At 34.3% G+C, this 12,437-nt stretch overlaps 1 protein-coding gene across 1 annotated transcript; it reads left to right on the top strand.

The window, feature by feature from the left end:
* Positions 1-2,160: 2,160 nt before the first annotated feature.
* LOC129891729 (mitogen-activated protein kinase kinase kinase 1-like) lies at positions 2,161-11,540 on the top strand. The gene is made up of 9 exons (XM_055967185.1): positions 2,161-3,452; positions 4,594-4,678; positions 5,017-5,079; positions 5,486-5,643; positions 6,377-6,449; positions 6,591-6,650; positions 7,972-8,082; positions 9,093-9,317; positions 11,096-11,540. Exons 1-8 carry the CDS (start codon positions 2,413-2,415, stop codon positions 9,306-9,308), a joined length of 1,806 nt encoding a protein of 601 aa, XP_055823160.1. The 5' UTR covers positions 2,161-2,412; the 3' UTR covers positions 9,309-9,317; positions 11,096-11,540.
* Positions 11,541-12,437: the final 897 nt, after the last annotated feature.

Raw genomic sequence — 12,437 nt, 5'->3', positions numbered from 1 at the left:
TTTAAATATGATATTCGAATCGACATAGCATGTCCATTCCTAATAAATGATATTAATAAAATTGTGATACGACTCTCGTGGCAAGTGCGAGTCCTTCAAAGAAAATTATTAGTAAGTTACTATAAGGAAATTTTTTAATTTTTGGACAACATTATTTATAAATTATAACTATGGGACTAGATTTATCTCATGTTGGGAGGTGGAACAAAATAATTTCAATTTAAAAATTTCATGGTTAAAATTGAGATTGCATTTTTACTTTATTTAATTAAAGATATAAATTTATTCTCAAATAAAATATAATTTAAATTTATTTTAAAAATATTTTATTTTATCTCACGTACCGAACAACTTTGATAAGGTCATTTATTTCTTAAATGGTTGAAGAAGAATATCCCATCCTTACGCTTTTCCTATTTTAATTGCATTAGGATAGTTTTATTTATTAAAAGTGTCACCACTTACCTATCTGCCATTGTGGCATTTCGTCATTCAGAGGCGATCAGGCTAGGATGATCATTTTGACCCTAAATGGGTATTGGATTAACTTGTTTAAAATAATTTTTGACTTTTAATTTTAATTTTTTTAGTTTTAAAAGTATTTGGAAAATACAAAAAATGCTTTAAATATTTTAGCATTTAGCTCATAAGTCACTTTAAAAAAGTCCATCAAAACACAATAAATTCAGTTAACACTTCATTTTATTCGCTCTTTCTTTTTCTTAGTATTACTTTGTTTTTTGTAAAATATTTTTCTTTTTTATCAATGTAAATTAATTAGTCCCCCTTGCAGTGGACTTACAGTTTGCATTTGGGTTTATAATAGTTAAAAATTGAAGAGTGGATCAAAGTAACAAAAAATATAGTGAATTAGGAATTCTATTTACAAAAATGTTAGAATATTATGCATGGAGTTCAAATTCCTTCTTTACATTTTTATCTCTAGAAGCATTCTTTACGCTAAAGAAATTTTACAATTTGTATTTAAACTTATAATTTATAATTTTTTTTATTAAAATAAATATAATTGAATTTCACGTTGACAAGCATGATCCTGAGTGACCGAGTGAAATGACACTTAATATGAAATTATATGCACAGAATTCATAGTAATTATATAACAATATATTTAGATAAATAAATTCTTTAATTTGTTCGCATATATTTGCTTTGGTTCAATTTCAATTCTACCTATTTTTAGTTAATACTACTAAATCAAGTTTTTTTTTTACCTGTTTGAGTCGGTTTGACATATTTATTTGATTTTCATCTACTTGATTTTTTAAAGAAAAATTTATCAAGGAGAACACTTTTTAATAAATAATTATTGATTTAAGAGATATTTTTTATTTATTATCATTTATAGCAATACATAACAATATTATAATATAACTGCCATGTATTAAAAGTGAGTTATATATGCAATATAAATGTATTATAAGTGTTTTAAAATATATTATACTTGTTTGATAAGAAATTGACAGAATGTATTATAAGTGTATTAAAGTGTGTGATAAATATATTATCCATAAGTAAAACTTGTATTATATGAGTTTTATAAATTATTCTCGCTAATATGTATTAAAATTTTATTAAAAATATATTATAAGTGTTCAGTAAAAAATAATATTATTATTATAAATGATAAATAATTTTTTAATATAATATATTTACGTAAATTTCTCTTTTTTTAATCTCTCTCCTTCGATATTCCCCAACCCCATATCCCTCTCCCCAGAAAAAAGAAAAAAGAAAAAAGGAAGCAATAGTAAAAATCATGAGATTCCATCAATCCAACAAATCTTAATAGAGCTGAATTGCATTCAGATAATGAATATAAATCCTTAAAAGGTATGAATATAAAAAAATATCTCATTCTTAAAGATAAATCCTATAATGCGTGAATTATTTTGATTTCACGGAAAAAAAAACCCATAAAAAAGCATAAAAAGGGTCACATAAAAAAAATTAAAATCTCATTCTTAAAGATAAATCCTATAATGCGTGAATTATTTTGACTTCACGGTAAAAAAAAAAAAAAAAAAAAAGTGCTCAGGAGTACTAATGGGATTTATTCATGTACATAAACAACTAATGGGAATTGTTTATTTACGTTACCCAATCATGGCACGTGAAATTTTATGAAATCCAGTGTGTCAATTAAACAAATAGAGTATAAAAAAATGCAATTCAATCACTCCGCACTCCACCATAAGCACCGCGTTTCGTGTCTCCTTCGGTCCTACATTTGACGGACGGCGTTTACCACTCATCTCTATCTCTCTTTCCTTCCCCTTTCTCTTCTTCCTCTATCCAATCTTCCCGGCAAAAACCCTACCCCCAAATTTCTGCAATTTTCTCCGATTAAGCCACTGCTGTAATAGTAATACATGGATCGAGCTGAAACTGGCAATGCATCGATTGCCAGGAGTCTTTGCTCAGAAGAAGCGCGTCAATTCTAAGCAAAAACGCGCCGAATCACCCGTCCAGCCGAAGCCGAGGCTACAGCGGCTGAACGCTCGGAAGAATATCGACTACGAACCTTCTATGCTCGAGTTCAGCGGCGATAAGAGCTTTCGAATCCAAGGGAAAGATGGTGACTTCATTGAATTTTTTGAAAAGTTGGGGTTTTCTGGTCCTGATGATTTCGCTATCCCTACTGATGAATGGGATGCAATGATTGTGCGGTCCTCATTGGATAATCATGTGATTGATGTTACTAGTAACGCCAGCTGTTGTGGAGGCGGCGAGACTCAGTGTTCGGGTTCTGGAAGGGTAATTGATCTAGGGAGTAATTTAATTAAGGAGAATATTTGTCGTAATTCGGATAGTTCTAAAGCTAGTGATGTAATTCAGCTGCAAGTTCAGTCAGTCAAGTTAAATTATGACAGCGGTGGAGTTGTTTGTGCTGCTAGAGTGATTAGTGATGTGTCTGAAATCGGTTCTAGATTAGATGATGGTGTTACAGCGAACGGAGTTGTTTCAAATAGAAATGAACTTGTAAGTTTACTTGGAGGTGCTGGTGGAGGAGGGATCAGAGGTTTAAGGCCGCCTCTACTCGCTCCTCCACCGGTCATGTCACTGCCAATTGTTGATGATGCATGTTCGACTTGGGATATTTTTAGGGCCTTTGGCCCGGAAGATCATAGGGAATCAGGAATTGTGGGTCATGCGTCTTGTAAATCTGAGCTTTTCGATGGTGATGAAGAATGTATTAAGAATGAGGAGTATGAGGAGAACAGCACTAGGAGGATAATAGGAGCGGGTAGCTTACTCTCTCAGTCCAGTTCTTTCACCACTACTTCTAATGACGACGATTCTTCCAGCTCCACGACAGAGCGTATGTCAATCATCTCACCGAATGGGAGATTTACACGCATCATTACACAATGGGACAAGGGAGGTCTCCTAGGACGTGGATCATTTGGATCCGTCTATGAAGGAATTTCAGAGTAAGCCCAATGTTTTTATGACTCATCTTCAGTTTCTTTTTGCTTTCCAATTTTGAGCATGATTTTCTAGAAATAAACACCCCTTTATTATGGGGTTCTTTATATGATGGATCAGATTCTTCATTTACAGCTATTTTTTTTGGCTGTGATTTTGGTGCAAAATCTCATTACCTCGAAACTAATAGACCAGGAAACAGGTTTCTGATAGCTTCGGTTTATATTGAAGGAAAGCACGTCTGTCCGTTTGAAAGTGGAACTACTAAATAGAGCTTCAAGAAATGAAGGGTTATGTAGTATTTAATGTATCAAGATACTACAAGATGTTATTTGTGATTCTAAATCTTAAGGAAGTAATATACTTCTGAGGATTTGGTAATGGAAGCTGTTAGCTAATTAACATTAATCAATTTAGGGTATAAGAAACTTTACATTTCAAAAGGATAATCGATTATTAAGAAAATAGTTACTTGACATTCAGTGCTGAATATGTATTGTATGAAGATACATTGTAATTTAGGATTGGCTACAGTTAGGAGCACACAGTTAGATAAAGGGAAGTATATTTGTGAATTGTTACTACTTGATGAGATTCAAGAGACATAATATTTTGGTTTAACCCAATTATAGCAGAGAATTTAATGGTTAATAGGAAAATTTGTCTTTTTCTCTTCTGCAATAATGATTTAGTGATGAGTCCAACTTGTTGGATTTTCTTGATAGATAAGTGTAAGCTTTTATTGATAGGAAGGTAGCACTAAGAAAGTGCTACAGAAGCATTACAGATTGTGCAAAGCACTGAGCATGTCTAAATGATGATGTTTACATAACAAAAACACTAGGTGATTTCTTCTCATCTGTTCTAGTGGTAGTGGACAGAGTTACCTGATACCTGTGGAAGGTGACATGTATCCCGTGGAATTAGTTGAGGTGCACGTAAGCTGGGCCGGACACCACGGTTACCAATTTTTTAAAATAAAAATTATAGTTTCCTGGCATACTCAATTTTGACCTTTTCACTAATTTCCTCCAATTTAAAGGTCTTTCTAATGTCTATATATTTTAGAATTTTATGACTTGTTCAACCTTTCCTGCTTTCACAGTTTCTGTTGGAAAGTAACCTTCTGTGTTCACATTGCTGCAGTGATGGTTTCTTTTTTGCTGTGAAGGAAGTGTCATTACTTGATCAAGGTGATGGGGGAAGGCAAAGTCTATACCAACTTGAGCAGGTTGGTACAATATTTTTGATGGTGCTGGAATTTATCCCAAAACTACTTATTTTGTGCTGGAATTTGGAGACACCTCCAGTAAAAAATTAATAGAAGTAGAACAAAGAAGAGGTATTTGGACTAGAAATGGACCATCCTTTTATAAGATCTATGAAATAAGTTTAAATGATGAAGGAAGCTAATATTATGAGCAGACGAAATTGTCATTATTTGGAAAGTTGTCATTATATTCCTAGATTCTCATGCTTTCTCCTAGTGCTTCTTGGTGGCCTATATTCTACCTTAGTGGCATATTCACTGATTCGCTTTTTTTCTTCTTTTTAATTTGGCTTGTTTAGGAGATTGAACTTCTAAGACAGTTCGAACACGAGAACATAGTCCAATATTATGGAACCGACAAGGTAATGCCTTCTCAATTTTGTGCTTCTGCCTGCTTCCTAAAAATGACTCCCCTCAGAGGAACTGTTTTCTAATTATTTCCCTGTGAATGATTACTTCTTTATATAAAAGCCTTTAGTCTGAAGAGTGCACATTTTATTCGCCGCATGTTGATCCTACATGCAGAAATGCTTTTTACCTAGCCAACTTTCTTTGATCTGTATATCTCATTCTCCACTTTTGGCAGTTTAAATGTGAATACTGTCTCAGGTTTCATTCTAACCTTTTAAGGTTGTGTATTTTCTGTCTCGTGTCTTTTCTTTCACAATTCACTTCGGTTGTCATAACACTTCGATCATTTTTGCATTGTCTAGCAATCTTCTCTCTGTCGTTAATCTTTTTCTTCACTCTTGGTTAAATTTTTTGCAGAGTGATTCAAAATTGTACATCTTTCTTGAGCTGGTTTCACAAGGATCTCTGTTGAATCTTTACCAGAAATATCACCTTCGAGATTCGCAAGCATCTGCCTACACAAGACAGATTTTACATGGTTTGAAGTATTTGCACGACCGAAATGTGGTTCACAGGTAACAAATCAGAGCAACAAATGTTTGCTATCTATTCTGCTCCTTCGTTTTATCCTTTTTAGATCTCTTTTACCAATTTTAATTGTTTTTTGCCCATGTCTTATGTCTATTATTGTGATACACTGGATACTGAACTCAGTAGTTAAGCCTACTGTCTGTTTTGAAGAAGGGTATAAGTTGTTTGTGGATTGTTGCAAGTTAATGGCATTTAAGTGAATCGTTGGGATTCAGTGAATGTTTCATTTATTGATCAGTAAATTAAACATTTGAATTCAGTAATGCCTATTTATCTTATTGACCGTTGTCTATCACTTTTCTCATCTGTTTTTCAAAGACTCTAGAATATCTTTATGAACTGTTTTCTCATCTGGTTTGTTGTCGAAGTTTAGGAAGATGAGGAATTATAAGATTAAATGATCAAGAAACTCGAGCATACCCATGCTAGCATGTGATTAATTTGTACGTGTAAAGAAAAGGCACCTGAATTGTGATTTGTGAAGAATTGTTGAGAAGGTGGCCCTTTAAGCAAATTTTACCAGTCAATTATCTATATGAAAAATTATTTATTAAAAGAAGGATTTACATGAAAATTGTTTTCCTTTAGTTTTTATGTTTTTCCTTATCTTGTTTGCAGTTGAAAGTGGTAGGTCCCAAATCTTTGAACATGCCTTCACAATAACATGGATTAATTCTTGTAGGTTTTTGATATTCTTTTATTTTATTTTTCTTGTAGAGATATTAAATGCGCTAATATATTGGTGCATGCTAATGGATCAGTCAAGCTTGCTGATTTTGGCCTTGCAAAGGTTGTCATATCATCGCGTTCTTGTCCTTTATTTTTTCTTTCTCATTACAATGCTTTTATTGTCTTCCAAATTTCCAGGAGTTGTAATCTTTTTTTGTATATGACAATTTCTGATAAGCGGATTCATTCAACATGCATGCAGGCTACTAAGTTCAATGATGTCAAGTCTTTCAAGGGTACTGCACTCTGGATGGCTCCTGAGGTAAACTTTGATTTGTCTTTTGACAATTAACAGGAAATCAGCTAATCTAAATATATATTTAATATTGCAAATCACTTAAGGGGCCTGCTGTGGTGTGATAAAGAACATCAATGTTGGTGCTTAATATAACAAAAAGCAAATTGTTAGTGTTTTAAATATTGTTTTCGAGTGCATTAATGGGTTTAGGGTTCTTTCATTCTTGCTTCTTAGCAATCATCAATTAGCATCAAGAAACGGATATAATGCTCTTCTGGTAGAACATGTACTTGCCGTACACAACATGAGTCTTGTGTTCTCATGCTTGCTTCTTTGTAATTACCAATCAGCTTTGAGAAACAGGATGTAGTAATCTTTGAAAGAGCCCACATTTGGCGCACACACTAAGAGTCTTGTGGTCTTTTAAATGGCTTATAGTGTTAACTTTTTCACAAGTGAACTGTTAAAATATGAATTTGAGTGGTTTCTCTAGTTATTATCATCCTTTTGAGTGAACTAGTGCTTGTAGGCAGATATAGAAAATAGTTACTCGACAGGGTTTCTCAGTCATTCAATGTGTAATGATTTGTGTGTCAAGCTGCTAGCCAGAGAAAATTGTTTGGTTTGTTTCTTGCAGTTTCAAAAGTTCAAAACCAAGTTATTGATAGCAGCTGCTAGCCTATGCCTCATGTGCCACTCCTATGATCTCATATCTAGTGTGAGGAAAATTGTCTTCTCATTTGTTAAAGATCGAGCATATATGTCGAGCACAATCTGAAAATAGGGGATGCAGGTTTTAGTGGTGTGTGGATGTGTGCTAGAGGTGGTTCACATTTCATATGTAGATCTTAGGATTGCATGACTGTTAATTTTTATTGTCAGCTTGCTTATTTATCTTCTTATCATTGTATTGGCCTATATCTAAATATTAGATGTGACAATTCATTGGTCTTCTCCTAAATCCAAAAATTTGAGCCCAAATAGTTTTGTAGTAGCTCAAGTTCTCAATTCTTTACAACTTCTACGAGCAAATGTAAATAACTTGTCTATTTATTCTGAGTTTGAGGATGCAAAATGAATCCTTCAGTGTTCTTTACGGGTTCATGTGTATCCAAATAAGGAAGTCATAGGAGTATTATTAAGTCCAAGCTAATGCACTTATATCACTAATTAGTAATACATATGGTAAACATTCTAATTTCTAGATAGTCTTGCAAGTTTGTATGAGTGTACCATTGCAAAATCTTGTTTACCACATAAATTTTGTAGTTTCATTGTGGATTGTTAACACATTCACTTATTTTCTTTCATTATTTGAAATTTTGAGATCCCATCTGCTATGTAGGTTGTGAACAGGAAGAACCACGGTTATGGACTTGCAGCTGATATATGGAGCCTTGGCTGTACAGTCCTAGAGATGCTTACTCGCCAGTTTCCGTACTCCCACTTAGATAATGTACATAACAACAAACTTCATATTTTTTTCCCTTCCTTGAATATTGATTGGTCAGACATGCTCGTCAATGGTTTTGATCTCATAACCTCCTAATCCTCCATGAAATAGCTTGTATTGGTAAACTCTAAACTATTATTGCTGAAATGGTATTCTTTTTGCCACATGAGGGTCTAATACACTATCTCTTAATCTGGTGATCTAATTCATGCTAAATATTACTAATTGCTTATCATTTTTTGAAATTTGATATCTAGTTATTCACTTTGATTGGAAGATGTGGACAAGGCCTATTCCAGAAAGGATAATTGGAATGATTTGTTGTTGAAACATCTAGAGTATAATTCAAAACTTAATTAAGCCGTCTAAACCAAATTGTATTTGTATGTAAATGAAATGGCTATTGAAATGTGGAATTATCCATGCCTTTGACCTATTATATACTTTGGTCTTCTCTTTTTCCACTTATTGTAAGGAGGAGAATTTTTTGGAGGTGAGCACCACTAGCTGTAGGTGTTTGGGATCTATATTCTCACACGAAATGTGTTTGTTTATGCTACTGTGCTATGTTAAATGGTCTTTAGCTAGTTATATCTGATTATTGGAAGATCACTGATATATATATATATATATGTATGTATGTATGTGTGTGTGTGTGTGTGTGTATATATATATATATATATATAAATACTGAAATTCTTTTTCGGACGAGGAATGAGATGCCAAGTCTGTAAGTTGGAAGTTGCCTAATAATACACGAGAAATAGCTGTTTTGCTATCAAATACTTTATTAGTTTATGAGGTTTCCTTTTGTTATATTTCTTATTATGGTCAACTTAGAAAATGTTATCTTTGTGCAACTGACTTTAGCTTGTTTATAGAAAAATGAAAAAAAGAGGGAGTTGGGGTGGGGGGATAAGATTCTTTGATTGAACACCTTCTTTGTGGAGATGCTGATGTGTGCAAATTTGCTGTTTTTTGAAGAGTGACCATATATATTTTCTGTGGAACAGCAAATGCAGGTACTGTATAGGATTGGAAAGGGGGAACCTCCAGCTGTCCCTAATACCCTTTCGGTAGATGCACGCAATTTCATTAACCACTGTCTGCAAGTGGATCCAAGTGCCCGTCCAACTGCTACTCAGCTCTTGGAGCATCCGTTTGTGAAACGAACACTTCCCTCTTCCTCGGGCTCAGCTTCTCCGCTCAATCTAGGCAGGAGGCTTTGAAATCTTGTTGTAAGTTCCAAATGTTACTTTGTCATCTATTTTTATTTATGCTAGTCACTTGATCAACTGAAGTGTTAGAATTTCAAAATGTTGCACCTTGATTCCTGCCATTGTTTCAGTTGAGTTAGCAAAAAATTCTGCCATCTATTTATTGAATTCTGTTTTAGTTAAATTCACACAATCATTTAAAGAGAATTTACTTATGTTTTGTGTCACTTCAACAATTACAACATCAACTATGCCTCAATCCTAAATGAGTAGGGATCTTGGTCAAATCCGTCACTATCTTTAGGATAGCCTTTCCTTCATCGCTTCTAGTGCCATAAACATACCCCCCCTTGTACTATCGGTTAAAACCATCACTATGTTTACCCACATGACCATTTATTTCTCTCCCAATGAAGATGTGTTGGTCACTTGAATCATTAGTGTATCAAAAAATGAATGGCAATGTCAAAGAAGCAATATTATCCATTAATATCCATCCGTGTCAGAAAATGTAGTTTCTTCGTTGTTTGCAAGGATAAAATCAACTAGCCTTCAGATTCTAGAGATTATTTGAACATATAGAATTGAGAAGTTTTCAAAAAAACTGAACTACTTATTCAAAGTGGCTTTTAAAATGCTTAAATTTAGCTGAGAGAATCACAGTTTAGTGCTATTTAAGGTGAAACATTTGACTTTTTAGGGGGAAGTTTTTTTTTTTTCTTTTTTGATAAAGGTAACTTTATATTCACATCAAAAACTCATCAGCAAAAGACTGACGTGGTGGGATTTACAGCCCCCATGGGGTAGTTTCAAAAGCCAAAAACTGGGCAAAGACTTCACAATTTTTAGGGAGAAGCTAAAAGGTACCTCATTAATAATACATTTACTTATAAAAAAAGGTACCTCATTAATGAAAATGCTGCTTTGATAAAGAAAAGAAAAGTCTAAAACTTATTGATATTATCACAATCCCCGGTGATTTAGACACCCCTTGTTACGGGGGCCTGTTCCGGGTGGGTGCATTAATTGATAGACCATTGGGTTAATCCAGATGGTAGGGCTTTGATTGACAGATTTTGGTTCGCCCTGTGCAAGCATTGAGTTGGGCCATGTGACCTGTGCAATAGGGACCGCTTTCTTGGACTTTAGAGAGGAGGGTAATGTGTCAAGCTAGTTTTTCTATCCACTTGAGATTTTAGTCCCTTTATTGGAAAGACCTTTGATGTTTAGCCTTTAATTGGGCTTTTCCTTCATTCTGAGTACATTCCTTTCCTAGCCCATTCTGCAAAGACGTTTTGTGGTTTAACTTGTTACTTTCTCAAGTACTCTGACTCACGTGAAAGGGCACTTCCACTGACAAACATGATAACAATCCAACGGTATGGCCTTGTGAGCAATAGGGTGCAAACTTTGGAGATTAGCGTCTAACTCCGACAAAAGCGACTCAGTGATTTCTCTTCAACTGTCCCAAGTCTTGGGGAGGCTGAATTACCTGGCACAAGGTATCATGTATTCAGTGGAATAGTGGAGGGACATGTAAGCTGGCCCGAGCAAGATCAATATAAAAAAATGAAAAAGAAAAACTGACGAACATGATAATGATGCTCTGTTCTGAAAATATATGGGACTCCTTGCCCTCTTTGCTTATCAGGGCCACGATCTTGTCACAGTCATTTAGTAACAATCACCTTTCCCTTTCTACTATATGCCTTTGGATGGACTTTGATGTCTTACAATCTTCTGGTCTCGTTAGACTTTATTCGTTTATCTAAGATATATTTATGTAATTTTTCCTGCAGTTCTTTTCTTCCCCGTTGATTCCTCAAAATTTTGATGGGAAGTAACGTGGATGCGTCTCCCAGAATCTGTATTTCAACACTGAGTTCAGGTATTTGATGTTTTTGAAACCACATGAGAGCTGTTCGCAATCGTGGTCAATGCCTTTGCTGCAGTGTAATTTTGAGCCCCCAACCCCATTGGTTCTTTCCTCTTCCAGACGCCCCTCTCCCACCCCACCATGGAAGGAAAGAAGAGGTTGGGGTATTGTGTTGTATGTGTAGTATAATTCATAGTTGAGTGCTTGAGCTGGTATGGGATGTAAAGGTAGATGACACATTTGAAATGTATATATCACTAGAAGAGGCCCATTTGTTGCTTTTACCTCTCTTTTCTTGTTTCTTTTCAAGTTATTTGTTCCGTTGTGTTGTAAAATCTAATGTATAACTCTGCATTTCACTTCTGTCGTACCAAGCTGTGGGCTAGCAGTAAAAGAAGCTGTGGACGACGGTCTTATAATTGGGTGGAAGATGGTACGAACCTGTGAGGAAAGTGTAGATTATGTCTGATCCAACCTCAAAAGCTAGCTGATAGAAGTGATCTTGTCCAAGGCCATATAAGTAGGTAACAAAACATGTCACCTAATGTGGAACAGTAACAATCCTGCATGTTTAGAGTTGGATATCGACTATATTAAATGGGGGACCAAGATTCGGTAAATTAAAAGCGAGGGTAAGCTAGTTGATATGAAGAGGATTTATGGACATTTGGAGCATGGACAATAATATGGAGATTTACCTTGGATAAACCAAGAACTGAGAGGAGTCTGACTTTGATATAATGTGAACGAGAATATGATAGGTTTTTAAGAAATGAATAATTTCTAAATCACTTTACCAGTTAAAAATGGAGGAAGACGTCCAAAAGTATTATAAGAATGATTTCTTCGGGAATCTTTTTGAATTGGTTCAGAAGCATCAAATGTCTCTAAACTCTATTAACTTTTTAGAGAATTTGTTCCCCTTTTTTTTTTTTGGGATGATGGTCTTAACAGAAGTAAGTTTATCAGAAAGTAGCCAACTTTGAAATTCGAAAAAGAATTGTATTCGGTACTACTCCTTTATCAAACATATTCGGAGAGAGACAGACTAACGTGCCGACTTTTTGACAAACGGAGGGCATAAACATGGTGAAGATCTAATCATTTGAGAAAATGCATTCAAGAATATAGAGTTTCTTCTCTAAATAGACTTAAGCTATATTGCTCTTGAAAGATTGTAGTCTTTTATAGTATATAAAAATAATGATTTTGATACTGCTCTTGTTTTAATATTAGGTTTATCAAGCATGCACTATTTTAAAAAT

This window comes from Solanum dulcamara, chromosome 6 (genome assembly GCF_947179165.1).
Source record: "Solanum dulcamara chromosome 6, daSolDulc1.2, whole genome shotgun sequence".
Lineage (NCBI taxonomy): Eukaryota > Viridiplantae > Streptophyta > Magnoliopsida > Solanales > Solanaceae > Solanum > Solanum dulcamara.
The sequence above is the reverse complement of the archived record's forward strand: the minus strand, read 5'-3'. Positions and strand labels throughout refer to the sequence as shown.